We start from the raw sequence: 18,352 nt of genomic DNA, 5'->3' as shown, positions 1-18,352 counted from the left end.
AGCATCAGGAAGGTACATAAAGTCTAGTGTTAGTCTTGGAAGTGCTGGAAATCTGGCCTGAGTGGATAGCTGAGATTTCTGTTAGATTATTGGAAGTATGAATGTGAATCAATGCAGAATGTAGCAGCTTAGAAATAGAACAGAATGGTTGAGAGATAAAGGATTCAGGGAATAAGAGAGAACACATGCATTTTTCTATATTATGACTATATATGTATATATGTTAATCCTCACAATTCTGCTGCAAACTCTGACATATCTGGGATAATGTTATATCAGAACTGAAATGAACTGGAGTGGTAAAATGGCAGACAGTGTATTGACCAAGATGTTCACAATACCAGAACCAACTGATTTTTTTTAGGGTTTTGGTTTTTTTTGCAAGGCAATGGGGTTAAGTGGCCTGCCCAAGGTTACACAGCTAGGTAATTTTTAAGTGTCTGAGGCCGGATTTGAACTCAGGTGTTCCTGACTCCAGGGCTGGTGCTCTATCTACTGTGTCACCTAGCCACCCCCACCATCTGATTTTTCAAATGCAATGAATAAGCTATGCTGTAGAAATTAGGTATTAAGGTTCATCATATACAGAATTCTGGACTTGAACACTTACTAACTGTGACTTTGGGCAAGTCACTTAACTGGGAAAGCTTCAGTTATTCATCTGAAAAAATGGGATTAAATAGCTCCTATCTCATAAAATTGCTATGAAGTTCAAATAAGATAATATATGTAAAGCATTTTGCAAATCTGAAGGCACCATATAAATGTTATTATTATATTGGTAGCATAGATACACATTCTGAGAGCTACTAAGCTTAGCTCTAACACAGAGTTTATTTTAAAGAATTACTGTGTATTTTTCAAGTTTCTACATGTACAATTTGCCTGGTCTTTATTTATTCATTTATTCATTTCAAGTGGTCATTAATTAATTCTTAGTATATTTATTTCATTTTTAAAGGAATAGAAAATGAATGACAATCATATCATTATACAATATGAAAAGCATTAAATTAATACAGAAATAAAGGATAGATGTCACTTTTGTGATAGAAGTAGAATTTTTTAGTATCATTATTTTGCCAGTTGTTTGAAGAATTGACATTTCAAATATCATTAACTATTTCTTTATTTAGATGTAATATCAGGTATAGAATTATGTTGAGTATAACACCTACAGTGTCGTGATTTTGTCACTCATTAAACAGAAAAGGTGTCAAGATATAAATCATATGTATATATTTTTGGATATGCATTTACATATTGAAGTTTTTACTTACCATTTTGGGAAGTGCTCACATATGACTACAAATTCATCTATTGACAGGGAAGATTTTCATTTAAAGTCTAACTTAAATTGGTAAAAATATTATACTAGGTTCTTTTTTAAAAAAGACTAGCTACTCTCCCTCTTTATAAAATTATGGGAATTATATTTGAAGATTTACCTATAAACATCTGGTTTCTTTAATAATTCTATTTGTAAATTATTTAGCATCTCTACCCACCAATTTTATAAGGACCATGTAGTTATGCTAGTTCATTAAAACTGCATTGCTTTAGGCCCCTAGAATTCACCAATGGGATTTCATTATAAACTCAATAAAATTTTGATTAGGATCCTGAAACAACAGCTTGTCAAAGCAAATACTTACTATACATGTTGACATGTTGTCACAATGCTGAAAAATTTGGTACAACAAGCTTTTAAGAGAAAAATGATAATTGGAGCTGAAATTTACTGAATTAAAGAAGTGCAATTATTTGAGAAAAAACCAACCTTATCATGAGAGCATAAAATAGCTTGTGAAGTTCTTAAAGCACTTCTAAGTGAAATAAGAAAGTTCATCCATTCCCATATGGAACTATGACATTCATTAAATCACAAATGGGATAAAGTACTAAGTTAATTTTCTTTAAAACTCTCATCGAGTTCCATGTGTACTCATTGTAATATAATGACATAGTCACTACTTATGAGACTCATTAAAAACTGACAAGCTGCTGGGTGGAACTAAAAGCTTTGTCCTTCTATAGTTAACTACACTTTCTTCAAGCAAGGCTCTTTTTTTTTTTTTTTTTTGCAAGGCAAATGGGGTTAAGTGGCTTGCCCAAAGCCACACAGCTAGGTAATTATTAAGTGTCTGGGACCGGATTTGAACCCAGGTACTCCTGACTCCAGGGCCAGTGCTTTATCCACTATGCCACCTAGCCACCCCTATGGCTCTTCTTTAATAAAACATAAAGAATATGTTTATATTCTTTGTTTCTTGAGGAAGGGGGCCATATTTTGTTCCTTTTCTTGCTTGAAGTGTAAGGGTCAAGAACTGTGGTCTAGAAAGACTAACAGAGACCAACTAACCTGGGACCAGACCTGCCAGAGGGAACTTCCTGATGAGTAAACATACTTCAACAATTCCAGTTACCATCTTTGTAACTTGATGTGTTATAAACCTGCCTGGGACACTAAGATGTTGAATGACTTGTTCAGAATCATACAGACTATGTCAGAGGACTAGAGTCTAGATTTTTCTGGTTCTGAGACTGCCTCTCTATCCACTGTAGCATACTGTCTTTGACTCACTAGAAGGAGTTTAAAAACAGAAACTTTACAAATACCTTGAATTGCAGGACATATCCAGGTTTTAGAGTTAAATCCCGAGTTACTGCAAATCGATCTCCATCTGATTTCCCAAATATCATGGCTGATGGAGTAGCAGAACAGAAAGTTTCATTTTTAACCATTCCTTCATTAGCCAGCATCAGCCACACGCTCATCTGATTCATGGGGTAATCAAAAGCTGGTTTTTCATAAAAGTTCTAGTAGAAACAAACAAACAAAAAATAACTGTAACATAGCGACACTCTAATTTTAGAAAAAATGAATTGATATTGAATGATGGTCAATGCTGTAACAAATATGTTTCTAGAATATTGTGATTATATCTTTCTGCTGAATGTATAAATATTTTCTAAGCATTCACTTCATTTCTCTTGAGGATTTTGCTTATCTTCAGAAACTTCATACCTGAAGGCAATTTGTGACTAAGATACTACCAACAATTTAGTGGAGAGAACATAAAATGACTTGTTTGTTCAGTGGATAAAAAATCTTTAAGAGGTGAAGTCCTCAGTCCCTTATATGCAAAATCCTCTTTAATTCTAGAATCCAACCACAATTACTTAATTACCTGAGGTAAAGTTGGGTTGACTACTGGGATGATCTGTTTCTGTTTTTCAGACAAAATGATGATGTCATCAATTGCCCATTGATCATAGTCTTCCCCTGAGAACACTGGCTGCCACCAGCGGAATCTGGTGCAAGGTGTCTTTGCAGCTGCTGGAAGCTCTAGATAGACAAACCTAAAGAAAAGTCAGATATCCATATTTGAGAAAAGTGAAAGCAACATATTCCTTCATTATAAATAGCAAGTCAAGTCACTGGGAAAATATAATATTTAGTCTACAGTAGAACTAAAAAAAAGAGTTTCTGGGTTTGGCTATATTGGAATGAAGTTTGAAGAATGTAGAATGAGAAGATCATAGGTTCAGAAGTCTAAAGAGCTGAAGATTTCATTGAGGCCAAGAACCTCATTTTAAAGATGAGAAGTCAATAGAGTTGCTATGAGTCACATAGGTAGCAAGTATCTGAGACAGGATTTGAATCCAGTTTTTCCTGAATTGAAGTCCAGTACTAACTATCTACATTTCTTTAATATTTCATTTGGTATGATATCTTTTAGAGAAGAAAGTGAATATTTCATCATGGTTTAAGATTTTTTTTGCTTGTCATGGCAACAGTTCTATCAAAAGAAAACTTTTAATTTATGGGAAAAACATGGTTGAAAAAGGCACCTCAAGGGCTTTGCAAAGTCATCTGTGATAGAAATAAATTTACCTCACTGTAAGGAAACTTAACATATAAAAGAAAACTTAGATTAAAAAACATATATATCTTAACTTTGCAAACTGTTTTTACATGGAATACTTTTAAGTTGTAAACTCATATTCATTTAAATTATTTATTTTAAACATAATTTTTAGCTAGCACATGGTAGCACTGATAAGTCATACACTTAACCATGATTTCTGACCTATATATAAAGTAAATTTTTATTATGATTGTGTATAGAGCTAAGAGAGTAAAGGTAATTTAGACATAAATGGCTAGATTTTTGTGATATTTAGAACACTGTTAATATTTCATATAATTACAAAATACTTTTTTTAGAAGCAGATTTAAAATAAAACCACTTAATTTAAAAAATAATAATACTGAAAAGTTGCCATTATTCAAAATAAATATTTTTCTAAAATAATGCCTCATAATCATTGCCCATAATCTCTGATCAATAAATGGTCATAATGGATAAAGATGAGGCCAGGCTGGTTTAATGCAAAAATGACTATTTGGTTGAGGTTATTCCTAAAATTACATTGTATAGAAATGACAATATACGTGTGAAGTATCAACCCTAAATGAAGCTAAGTTTCTAGTTTGATAGGTAAAGAATTGAGAAAATAAAATATGAGGGAAGCAATGATACTTTAAAAGTCTGTTCCTATGTCTGAATGGTCTGTGTATGTGTGGAATATTTGTCCATAGTCTGGCACCTCTTTTTTAAACCATATTTTTCAAAAGTCACACATTTCAGATAAGACACTTAAAGTAAGATTTCTTTTAAAACAAATGTAACCTTTGTACTGTGATTTTATGGATGTAGCAAAAATCTGATGGGGATATTAATACCTGGGTTTGCTGAAGTCAGAGAAGTACATTTCTGCCAGAAGGTGCCAATGGATGCCCCCGTTGTTACTGTATTGAAGTAGGACACCCTCTTCCCTACTGTCTGGTTTGTTGCAGGCACTGCTTTCTCCTCCTATCTGAATGTAAAATTGGACAAAATCCACCCAAGAAGTATCCATATCCCAGCTCACCAGTTGTCTCTTTCCAGCCTATGCAAAAAAGTAAGGATTAAAAAAATTTACATATAGTAATAAAGAGGTCTGTGCCTTTTTTTTTGGCTTTACCTTCCTTAAGTTTCTTTTTTCATATTTATTTTATTTTTGATATGGAATAAAAACAAATGTTTTCGTAATATAAAAGATGATTGCAACTGACTGCAAATCTATCATATACAACTTACTATTCCTTTTCAAAATAAAATAAAGTTATCAAGAATAATCTTTTTCTCTTTGTTCCCCTAACCAAGTGAAGACCATTATTAGACATAAAGAGGTAATAAAATTATTCTATATATACTTTTATTTATCAGTTCTTTTTCTAGATAAAGATGGCATCTTTCTTTGTATAACCTTTATAGTTAATTTAGATACTTGTAATAGTCAAAATAACTTATTTACTTTAAGTCATTCTTTTTTTCTTTTGTTGAGTTTTTTTTTAACAAGGCAATGGGGTTAAGTGACTTTCCCAAGGTCACATAGCTAGGTAATTATTAAGTGTCTGAGGCTGGATTTGAACTCAGGCACTCTAGCCACTGCACTACCTAGCTGCCCCACTTTAAGTCATTCTTCAAACAATATTGCTGTTATTATATATAATGTTCTCTTGATTCTTTTATTGCTGTTCTTCATTATTTAATGCAACTCTTTCTTTCCACATTTTTCTAAAATCAATGAACTTATCATTTCTCATTGTATAATAGTATTTTATCATAATCATGTACCATAATTTGTTCAGCTGTTCCCTAATTTATGGGCATTCCTTCAATTTCCAGTTCTTTGCTACCTCAAAGAGAGCTGCTATAGCACTCCATGTAGGGACATATAGAAAATGGGGGCACCTGATGGTTTCTGTGGGTTCATAAGATTGTTTTTTCTTGTGGTTGAGAGGAAAATGGCTTTTAATTTGGTAATTTTATTTCAGTTTTTGGTGAGGCAATTAGGGTTACGTGACTTGCCCAAGGTCTTACAGCTAATTCGTCTGTCAGAGGTTGGATTTAAACTCACATATTCCTGGCTTCAGGGCTGGTGTACCACCTAGCTGCCCCAAATTTGGTTAGTTTTGACTTGGTGATAGTAGCTTCAATCTTGTGCACTCATTCTTTTGTTTTTCTTCTTTGATCTGTTTTATTAGTCTCTAGACCCTTGATCTAGAATACAATGTATTGCACTTAGAGTTGGCAAAACTTGGGTTTAAATTTCATTTCTGACCTTTATTATCTATGTAATCATGGAAAAGTCAGTTAACCTCAATCTTAGTTTCCTCAACCATGAAACAGCAATAATTATGTCTTTGGGTTGCTGTGATATAACCTCCACCATGCATATTTTCATGTGACACAAAACATTGTTATCACCAATAATGTAGAAAAGTATTATGGAAATTTAAAAATTTTGTAGGATAAAATTAAACAGAATGAACTTTAAGACAAGCACAGATTTCTTTTGGGGATGATTGTTACAATTAAACGAGATAAGCTGTGATAAGGTGAAAAAGTCCTATATCACAGCAATACCTTTCTTCCTGGGCAGAAAATTATTCACAGACCTCCCTTTCTTTATGGACTGCCTGGGGCTAGAAATAAAGCCAAGCGCAGCTGAAACTAATTGATAAAAGGGGACAGTTTCTTAGTCATTTTCACTGTGGGTGGGTGGGGGAAGATAAAGATAATAAAATTTTCCTGGATACCAAAATGCATTTTAGGGTCTAAAAGAGTTAACAATACATTCAAATCCAGCAATTTCCCTTCCTTCTACCAGAAGGTTCAGTGTGTCTATCTCATGTCATGGTCAGGCTGTGAAGTGTTGGACAGAAACTGAATGGTTTGTCATCATTCCTGTTGTTAGTAAATGATTTCATGGTAATAGGATTATGAAAAAATGCCTTGCTTATGAAATCCTATAGCCAAAAGCAGATTCTGCTAGGAGCAGAGCTAGAAAAACCCTTCAAATTTGTCATGGAGCTCTCTAACCCCCCAAGAATTTCAATAAAAATACTATATGAAAAATATTAATTCTTTATATGATCCAAAGGAAAAACATCTATCACATAGAATTCAAAACTTATTGTACTTTATTAAGTTAGTGAAGAAAGTCTCCGGTCATGGAAAATCACAAAGAAAATACTGTTGGCTAATTAAGTTTACAACCTTGCAAATAAGACTAAAATGGATTAAAAGAAGATTGAAATTGTAATTACAGCAATAAACAAAACAGCTAAAGTAAAGCCTTAGTCTAGAGATTGTTCTTACAACTCTCAATGATAAGTATAGGATATAAGGACACATATATACTTACATACATGTAGTAAATGATTGACACATAGACATCTATTTACATATACATACACCTAAATATCATATGAGGGAAGCAATGAAACTTTAAAAAGTCTATCCATTTTTCTAAATGGTCTGGGGAGCTGTAGAATGTTTCTCTAGTCTGACAACTTTGAAAATCATTTGTTTATATGTATGTATATCATATGTTGTTGTTCAATAGTTTTTCAGTCATGTATGAATCTTTGTGACTATATTTGGTATTGTCTTGGGAAAGATATTTTGGAGTGGTTTGCCATTTCCCTCTCTGGCTCATTTTATAGATGAGGAAACTTGAAGCAAGCAGTATTGGGTGATTGATTATGGTCACATAGCTAGTAAATCTGAGACCAAATTTGAAATCAGGAAAATGAGTCTCTCACTCCATTCACTGAGCCATCTCTCTCTCTCTCTCTCTCTCTCTCTCTCTCTCTCTCTCTCTCTCTCTCACTAACCTATATAGACACACACACACACAACCTTCTTACTTGTGCTTTTTCTTTTTCTTTCCCTAGAATCAGAAATAACTTAAATGAAAAGCACCTTAGAGATCATTGTAATATAGTTCAGTCAAATTATATTTTCTAACTTCTGAATCACTACAGGAAGACCATTTATGAGAAAAAAACAAAATAAAACTACAAAACCTAGCAGGTAAATTCCAATTTAGCAAACTACTTTGAAAAACTTGGCATGAGGAAATGAGCCAGAAGGAGGACGATCTAACAATGAAGACAATTATTAAAAAAAATCCAATTATCACAATTAGCTAGCTGTAATGACTGGTTTATCAGGAAATTCACAGTCTAGTGTTATTTCCCCCATCCACCCACCCTAGGATACTTTGGTGATAGTCCACAGAGGTTTTCTAAAAGTATTGTGTAAGATTTTTGTAAATGATGAAAAATATATCAGATCTTTGCTTAGCTTGGCATTCTACCCTTCAAAATCTACGTGTCCCTCCTCCTTTTTCTTTAGCTATGCTGTATGCTACTTTACTTCTAAAGAAGAAAATAAACAGGAAACAGGTGACCCAAGAACTTTTCCAATTTGAAGGCCCTCAGAAATATTCTTATATATATATTTTTTTAGTTTTTGCAAGGCAAATGGGGTTAAATGGCTTGCCCAAGGCCACACAGCTAGTTAATTATTAAGTGTCTGAGACCGGATTCTATTCTTTTCAAACTGGTACTTTGGCCCAAGTGCTCAAGAGTGGAGTAGAAGCAGAACTGATGCCATAAAGCAACAAACTGGTACTTTGGCCCAAGTGCTTAAGAGTGGAGTAGAAGCAGAACTGATGCCATAAAGCAACAAAGAGCAGATATTTATAGATAGTATTTTCCAAACCCACAATAATCCTAACTCTTGTTACATTATAAATTTCAGTGAACATTATTTCTAATCTCTGTTTATGGATCTATCTTCATTATAATATAGTTAAAACTAACTCTAGTCTATGAATTCAGTAATGTCAAATTTTTCTTTAAATTCTTCTAGAGCTTCCTAATTTCCTTTCTGTAAATCTGTGGATAATTTTATAAAAGTGACTTTGGTCCATTTAAATTTGGAAGTCTTTTTATTTTTTATTTTGTTCTTTTTCATTCTATTTCAAAATTATTTATTTATTGAAGTAAGCAGAATCAGGGGGACATTGTATACTGTAATAGCAATATTGTAACATGGTCAGCTATAAATGACTTAGCTATTTTCAGTAGTCCAATGATCCAAAAAAAATTTCAAAGAATTTGAGGGAAAATGCTGTCCACCTCCAGAGAAAGAAAAGGTAGACTATGAATATAGATGGAAGAAAATTGTTTTTCGCCTAATTTTTGGTAGTTTGTTTTTTTCATTGGTGCTACAGTTTCTTTCACAACATGACTAATATAGAAATATATCTTGCATGATTGCACATATACTATATCAAATTGAGTTTAAGTATATGAAAGTGTATTGTTGGATTCATGTTGTCCTCTTAAAATGTTAACTTTGGCAGGACAAAGTCCACTCATCTTAGCATGAACGTGGAAAGAATCTGGCCCTCTGCAATGCACATTAAGGTCACTTATTAATTACATCTGATGATAATGATCAAGGAAAACTTAAGTGTTGATGGATGAGAGACCTAGTTAAATATAATCCATCCTGATTTGCTGTTTTCTCAATCTTGTTTACTTGCTAAAAGATCAAATTTTCTTTGTTCTGCACCTGCATCTGAACAAAAAGCATATCTATTTTTGCATTTGCATAAATTATCTTGCCTTGGATTTCTGCCTAGACAGACTCTACCACATATCAGCACTTGGAATTATAGCATATCTATTTAAGTCCTTGATAACTTGTCTCAGTATTTGCTCCTACCTTGCTGAAATAAAGAGATGATCCAGAAGAGATGACCCCACATCCTTGTTCAGCTTTGACAATTTCTCCCCCGATGACTTCTTGCCAGTCAGTCTCCCAACCATTCTGGTTCTCAAAATCTGACATAATAGTAGATGGAAGGGAAGCTTCTGGCTGACACTCAGTGCCCTGATACCCTTGGTCACACCTAAAGAGAAGATTAGTAAGATAAAGCAGAATGACTTTCTTGATTATAGCTTTTTTCTTTTGACATTTCTCATTAAAATTCAAATATTTTTCAGTTGACCAAAAAACACCTCGACAAAGAACAGGAAGTTGAATATTTACACAGAATGTGTTTTCCCCATTATATTGAATACAGGATATTTATTGTGCTTTGCTTTACTGAGATTTGCAGATATTTCATTTTTCTTTTTAACAAATTGGAGGTTTGTGGCAACCTTATGCTGAACAAGTCATTCAGCACTTATTTTTCCAACAGCTTGTGCCCATACTGTCTTTGTGATACATTTTGGTAATTTTCACAATATTTCAAGTCTTCACATTATTATTATTATTATTATTATATTTGTTATGGTGATCTGTGATATTTGATGTTACTATTATAATTGTTTTGAGAAGCCATGAACTATACCTATATGAGATGGCAAACTTAGCTGATAAATGTTGGTCCTGGTCAGACAGCTAGTAAGAGTCTGAGATCAAATTTGAACTCAGGAAAATGAGTTTTCCTGATTTTAGGTCTGTCTCTCTGTCTCTGTCTCTGTCTCTGTCTCTGTCTCTCTCCCTGTCTCATTTTCTCTGTCTCTCTCTCTCTCTCTATCTCCAGCCTCCTCCCCCAGCTACATAGACATACACACCTTCTTACTTGTGCTTTTTCTTTCATTGCACCAGAAACAACTTAAATGAAGAGTATCTAAGGGACCATTGTAATATAGCTTAGTCAAATTATATTTTCTAACTTCTGAATTATTACAGGAAGACTATTTATGAGAAAAACAAAACTACAGAATTTAGCAGATTAATTCCAATTTAGCAAACTACCTTGAGAAACTTGGCATGAGGAAATGAGCCAGAAGGAGGATGATCTAACTATGAAGACAATTATTAAAAAAATCCAATTATCACAATTAGCTAGTTGTAATGATTGGTTTGGCCATTTCCCTACCTATGTTCCTTTCCTTGGGTATCCCTATTCCCTGAGACACAACAATATTGAAATGAGGCCAAATAGTAACCCTGCAATGGTTTCTACATGTTCAAGTGAAAGGAAGGGTCAATCGATGTGGCAAACTTCACTGTTGTCTTATTTTAAGAAATTGCCCCAGCCATCTCAGCCTTCAGCAACCACCACCATCCTGAATAATCAGTAGCCAACAACATCAAGACAAAACCCTGTACTAGTAAAAAGGTTATGATTTGCTGAAGGCTCAAATGGTGCTTTTTTGCAATAATGTATTTTTTAAATTAAGGTAGGTACATTGGGTTTTTTAAAGACATGATACTATTCCACTTAATTGACTACATTATGTATAAAATATAAATATAACTTTTATATGCATTGAAAAACAAAAAATCATGTGGCTCATTTTATTGTGATATTGTTTTATTAGAATGGTTTAGAATCAAACTTTGCAAAATCTCTGAGTATGCCTATATGTTTTGACATTGGGCACAACATGAAGTAAAAAAACAAACTACAAAAACTGTTCTAAGTCAAAGACATTCTAAAATTTTTTCTCTCACAAAATTACCAAATTTTCTATTATCTTTTTTCATCAGTGTAGTATATTCAATATAACTTGATTCAGTTTCCTAGATTACATTATATGAATTTCTTGAGAATAATGTAAAAGTAACTCAAACATGTAAATGTAAAAATTGATCAGTCTCATAATCCTTGTTTCTACCTAGTCTCTTGCCATCTCTGTAGTCTTCTGCTCTTTACAGGTAATTTGTTATATGTTTGTCTTATCTTTGAAACCTTTAGAAATGGATACCACTCTACTAGTTTCTACAAAGCACAAAATTGTAAAGTTGAGTGAATTTATCTTGAGAGTTTCCAGGTTCCCTCTTCTGTCTTTCTATCCTATTTCTCCCACCTACCATATTCCACCCTCAATTCATTTATTTTGAGGCAATCAGGAATAAGTGACTTGTCCAAGATTACTCAGCTAGTAAATATCTGAGGCTGGATTTAAATTCAAGTCCTATTGACTCCAGAACTGGTACACTACTCACTCCATTACTTATCTCACTTTATAAATATTTTCAGCCCTGCTGTGACTTTATGATTTCCATTGTTAAAACCTACTTTTAGGAAACAAGTCATCAATTCATTCACTCTAAGGCACAATGACTGTTAACTGTTTAAATGTTGATATTTAGTGACCCCATTTGGGGATTTCTTGGCAAAGATAATGAAAGGGTTATCTTAGAGGTATTTACATTTTAACAGGGATCAATATTTTAGCTAAAGGAATCTAGTGAATTTTCAAGAAAGAGGTAAGTACTTTGGGACAGACATCAATTCATTTTACTTAAGCAGATTTTGTTATTGTAAAACTAGAAATCTAAGCTATGATTTGAGAAAGAAATATTAGGATGATACTTCTCTAGTTCTAATATATATATAAAATGTTTGTGTATGTATGCATATATAATACATATATGCATGTATATATGCACATAAATTCATATTCTCATATGTATATATGTGTGTGTGTGTCTTCTTCCATACTCAACAGTGAGAGTTGTCTCTTCTTGCATTATCAATCATCAATGGATAGCATTTTTCAAGCACTTTGCCCATTTATTTAAGAATAAGAATTTATTAAGCAACTACTATGTTCCAAGATAGCCCTCAAGAAGCTTATTTTCTATTGGAAGAGACAGTCTCTCAGTCTCTCTCTCTCTCTCTCTCTCTCTCTCTCTCTCTCTCTCTCTCTCTCTCTCTGTCTCTCTGTCTCTCTGTCTCTCTGTCTCTCTCTGTCTCTCTCTCTATATATATGTTTGTGTGTATATATGGATATAGATATATAAATAAATATAATCTAAACAAATACAAGTTAATTTTTGAAGGAAACCACTATAACTGCAGGGATCAGAGAAAGTCTCTTAAAGAAGGTTGTGCTTGAGCTGAGCTTTGAAGGAGCCTAGAGAGTCTAAGACTTGGAGGTCAGGAGGGAGTATACTATAAAATACAATTTTTTGAAGAGTGGTGGAGATGAAAGGTCACACTTTACAGTATGCTTAGATGGTGTTTTTAAGACTTACAGTTGAAGGGAAAAGAAGACTCTTCAAACTTCTAATTGCCACCCTGAACAAACTAATTTTCAGGGAAGGATTTTTTTGGAGGTTTGATTTTGAGAAGAAAAATCTAAGTTCCCTGATAGATAACTCAATAGGGTAATAATGTATTCCATTTATCTGAACCAAGGGGAAGAAAGAATATTTCCATTTGGTTATTCCATATATAATAATTCATTCACATAACTACTTGACCAATACTGGGGTAATGTTCATAAAGAGAATTCTAATGTTTCAGAGACTCCTTCCACTCCTTTTTTAATACGTACTTGCATAATCCCCGCTCACACCAGCCATGCCCATTGCACATGTTTGGACATTGCTGTCCTATATAAATATTGTCTAAAGCCCATTCATCTTGTGCTGTATAATAGCTCTGACTCCAACGGAAGCGAGTAGCACTGGACCTAGAAATATATTAAAAGGAAAAGAAAGTATCATTCTTTGAACCTCCCTATTTAGGGATGTTAAACTTACACATTCTCAATATCATTTTGTTTTTAGCTTAAAAGTTCTCTAGAATTTTTATTTGGCTTTCAACCACTTTTTTACACATTGAACTTAGCTTTCTTGAAATGTTAAAGTGAAAAAATATAACTGTTATAAGTAATACATTGTAAAAACCAAAAGGAGTTTTGCACAAATTTGCACAAATTATTAAAATGATTGAATTTTAGAAAAAATATGTAAATAAAAACAACAAACATTATTACATTGTATAGTAATGTTCAATACTAGTAAAATAAGCTTAAGGGGAAAGATTTTTTTAAAAAAACCCACCTTATTATATTGGATGATTGCTAAATTTTGAACATTTTGTATCAAATTTTAGGAAGACTAACTTCAAGTTGACTCTCAAAATAAAACAAGGGGTAATAGCAGAATGATTTAGGGGAGGATTAGAGAAGATAACATGGAATATATAACATTGCAACATTACTTAGATAAGATAAGCAAGAATATCCAGAAATCTGTTTATTTTCACTGAAAAATTAACTTTTTTCCAAAGACAAGTTGATATTAAATAGAAAAATAGAAAAAATTAAGTAGTCTAGTAAACATTGAGAAATCCTAGGGAACTTGGTTTTGAATTAGTCAAGAGGTCTGAAGAAGAAAAAGCTTATTGACATATCTGCAGCAGAAGTTTGGTCATATTTCCAAGTGGTAACTGAAGAATATTTTTAAAGAACCACTTTCATTTACTCAATTCCCCAAAGTATTTTTTTTAAACCTCCAGGAGTATGAATTTCCCCCCTTCCTGAGGTTTACTTGGTAGAAAGGCAGATAATTGCTATTTTGCAGTAATCATTTAGGAATGATTTTCAGAAATGAATGGGCATGCCCAGAACCACAGACTGAATTCTCTCTTCCAAGTACAGAATTCATTGATAGAACAGACCTTGAGGGCTCTTCAAGAACTCTTACTGCATCAAGTACACAGAATACTGTTGAAGTTCAGAGTAGGCCTTTATTATTTTTCTTTTATCCATGATCTGCAGATAATGGGTTTGCATTTCTAGTTCTAGTAGGGTGATTCCTGAATTTATTGAGGTGCATCTAGCAGAATGTTGCCTTTTTTGCACATTAATGATCCTTAGTGGTATTTCCAATGAGATTTTGCTCAGCTCATTTGAAATAATGATTTTCATTTTCAAAAAAAAAGCTGCTGAAACTTTCCTAACTACATTGAAAAGCAGCTTTCAGAAAAAGTAGTAGTTTTCCATAATAAGAAAAGGTCTTTTACTGGTTTGATAATTTTTTTTATCAAAAACTTCTCAAAGGTATGAACTATGCCAAATGTATGGGATCCAGGCTATTGCTACTAAAATTATTTGCTAAATAACTGAAGTGAATTTAGTAATACATTTAACATATTTAATTTCATAAATACAATAGTTATCAATTTGATATAGTAGAAACTACTCATTCATCTATAGTAATGAGGGTATTAATGAAGAATGCATTATATGCAAAGATAAATAAGTTTATTCTACTCATTGACTCTCCATTCTACATAATTTTGAAAAGTTGGACAATTCTCATTATTATTTTATAATAATAATGCTTTCCCCTATAGTATAGATTAGAAGTTTCTATTCTAATTTACCTGTTTTTTAAAATAAAGTATGGAAGTATAATGGAAATAAAACTTCTAGGTAGGAAGTCAGAAGGAGAGTTCTAGATGCAATTTTAGTATTAATGAGCTATATGACCCTTGAACATGATGTCATTGAACTTCTCTTCAGATCTCAATTTTCAATTCTATCAAATGAGAAAAATGGATCTTCATGATCACCTAACAGCCCTATGATTTCTGGACTGAAATGGTCATTTGTAGGAGTAGTTTTTTTTTCTTTAAAGTTGTATATTAGCTCTATTGCATGAAGTGGTGTTAGAAGTTTAACCTGGATGTTTCAGCTGTGGGGATAGATGATTCAGCACATCTTTGAAATCTTCTATAAGATAGTTTACTCAAAGAATTTTCAAGCCAAATAATGAAAAGCACCAGAAATATGACTTCTTTGTTTTTGAATCTGAGAAAATACTTAAGTCGAAAACAGTAGAATTAGTAATAGCTGGCATTTCAATAGAACTTTAGTTAAAAAGTATGCAAATATTTCACTCATTTGAGCCTTATAATGATCCTGTAAGAGAAGAAGCATGGTATCCCAAAGTATGGAGACCCCAGCCCAGGTCAGGAAAAACTGGGGTCACATCTTGACTCTGACACAAAACTGGCCAATTGACTAGTTACTTAACTTCCTAGCTCTCAGAGTTCATAAGCATTTATTAAGTGTTTAGCCCTAGAAATACAAGGATGAGTGAAAACACTGCCTTCAAATGGGGACTACAACAAGTATGTAATTTTTTTGGTAGTTAGTCCAGTCTGACTCTTTATGACTCAATCTGATGTTTTCTTGATAGTGTTTTGCCATTTTTAAAGTTTTTTTTTTTTTGCAAGGCAAATGGGACTAAGTGGCTTGCCCAAGGCCACACAGCTAGGTAATTATTAAGTGTCTGAGACCGGACTTGAACCCAGGTACTCCTGACTCCAGGGCTGGTGCTTTATCCACTGCGCCACCTAGCCTCCCCTTGTTTTGCCATTTTTGAGTTCACTTTCCAGATGAGGAAACTGAGTCAAAAAGGATTAAGTGACCTACACAGGCTCACACACTTAGTAAATGTCTGAGTCTGCATTTGAATTCAGGACCTGACTCAAGGGTTGGCTGAGACAACTAACTGCCCCTAATAACTCTTTCTCTTTCTCTTTTTCCATACCTCTCCTCTTTCTCCAAACTCTCTTGCACTTATCTGCAAAAATATTGTGACCCTTCAGTAGAATGTAATTGAGTATTAGAACTTTTTTTTTTGCCTCTGAGTCTTCCCTGCTTAGTACAATCCCTTACATATATTAGATATTTAATAAATGCTTATGGAGTGAATAAATTTATATATATATATATATATGTATATATATACTCTAAGTACTTCCACTAATACACTGGTCTGTCTATCTATCTATCTATCTATCTATCTATCTACATAGATATATCAGTGTGTTAGTAGAAATACTTAGAGAATTTCATGGTAACTCAATTTTACCTTAATATGGCAATACAATATGGACTCTAAGGTTACTGTTGCTACACTGAAATTATTTGTCTAAATATTTATACATAAGCAAATTCTAAATAAATTTTTCTCATCCTTTTCCAGTTGATTCATGCCTACTGTAAGCACTCTAAAGCTATATTAGTTCCCCTGGATAAAAGCAGCTTAAAGTGGATTATTCTATTAAAGACTGTCATACATACTTGAATGTGACCATGCTAATTATGAGAAAGGAAAGGGAAAAAAGGTTGGATGTTGGCCATATTTTCAGTGATTAAAAACCACCTGGTTTTCTTGAGTAATCTCCATTTGGCCACATGTATGAATACAAAGTGTGATCTCATTGATTTTCACTTGTCACACAGCTAAATAGCTTCCAAAATATAAATGCTTAAACTTTCCACTCCTCTTCTCCTACTCTGAAAAACCAGTGACTGTACTTTGAAGGTTAATCATGTGTTTATTTCATGTGTACACTGGATTCATTCAGAAAGTTAGGCAATTACTGTGAGATATGAGGATGCCTTATGGTTTCTGGACAAATACCTTAGTACCTTAAAATTCCCAGGGGCAGATTGGGCACCAAAAATAAAATTCAATGCTCTTCTTTATTTGATTTTTACCCTATAGAGTTCAGTATCTGAAATAAAATAATGTCAAGTCCTCTCTTGATAGTCAGGGAACCTGAGAAATCAAGGTAAATACAAGCTGACAAAATTTTACTTGCCACCTTCAGAATCAGTGTAATTACATCTACCCAATTATTCCAAAACTCTTATTCAGTCATTAAGTGTTGATTTGTTTATGAAGTCAGAGACTGACAGCTGTTTGGGTCTCATTAAATCCTGTTCTTATGTAAATGTCTCTCATAAAATTGAAATTAATTTTCATTGGATAACAAATGTTCAATTCTTATATAATACAATTGCTCTGAACAGGTGCATATATTCATGGATTTTCCTACAAGTTAGTCCTATCTAAAACCTTTTCCTGCTAACAGATCTTTATATACACAAGACTCGGGAAAACTACATTTGCTTGATGGTTCTATGTTTAGGGTTTCACATGTTTGAATAACAACACTAGGACAATGAGGGGAGATTTGCCAAAGTGTATTCTAGTTCAAGCTGCACTGCACAAACTTCCCTATCCTTTTTGAATCTTTAGGAAAACACACTCCTTCAAAACTTGTAAGATAAATAAAAGGATCAAGTTCACTACTTTGAGGAAAATGAATGTACTTCATCCCTACATTCCAGTTTTTTAAATAATACAACACCAAGCTTCATAAAAACAGCAATTTAGAACACCTGGCATTTCTGAAGCTACAATAATATTTGATTTACATATTGATAAGTTAGAATGCTAAAGTAAATACTGAGATGTCTGTATTGTTCTGCTCTGATTATTACTTCTGGGAAAATCTAAATTAAATAATTTCAGATCTACTTTTAAGGTATAATATCTGGGGAGCTAGGCTATTTGGTTCATACTCTAATTGGGTAAAATTACATTATCTTTTAGAGAGCATTCTCAGAGTCCAATGAACAAATTGACAATCTCTTGGTTTGAAGGAGTTGTTGCATATCTATAGCATCTTTATAACTCTACAGAGACTCCAACCAGCTTTGTAGACTAGAGAGACATTTTGGTTGCAGATGTAGATAGGGACTGAGGATCAAAATTGGATTGAAGGGGTATTGAATTCAAAGCCAGAAAGGGATGTTGTGACAGGCAGTGGAGACAGCAGGTTGTTCTTTTCATTGTACCAACCCTTGAATTCATCTACACAGTTC

General features: G+C 33.2%; 1 protein-coding gene across 1 annotated transcript in view; it reads right to left on the bottom strand.

Annotated features, from left to right (window-relative positions):
- The window catches only part of RELN (reelin), a 548,816-nt gene that overhangs the window by 134,289 nt on the left and 396,175 nt on the right, over positions 1–18,352 (bottom strand). Inside the window, exons 23-27 of the mRNA XM_074193988.1 lie at positions 13,214–13,351; positions 9,636–9,822; positions 4,751–4,956; positions 3,192–3,363; positions 2,620–2,820 (exon numbers count right to left, since the gene is read on the bottom strand). Coding sequence (XP_074050089.1) covers positions 2,620–2,820; positions 3,192–3,363; positions 4,751–4,956; positions 9,636–9,822; positions 13,214–13,351 — 904 coding nt within the window. The remainder of the gene's footprint in view (positions 1–2,619; positions 2,821–3,191; positions 3,364–4,750; positions 4,957–9,635; positions 9,823–13,213; positions 13,352–18,352) is intronic.

Source organism: Macrotis lagotis, chromosome 7, assembly GCF_037893015.1.
Source record: "Macrotis lagotis isolate mMagLag1 chromosome 7, bilby.v1.9.chrom.fasta, whole genome shotgun sequence".
Lineage (NCBI taxonomy): Eukaryota > Metazoa > Chordata > Mammalia > Peramelemorphia > Peramelidae > Macrotis > Macrotis lagotis.
The sequence above is the reverse complement of the archived record's forward strand: the minus strand, read 5'-3'. Positions and strand labels throughout refer to the sequence as shown.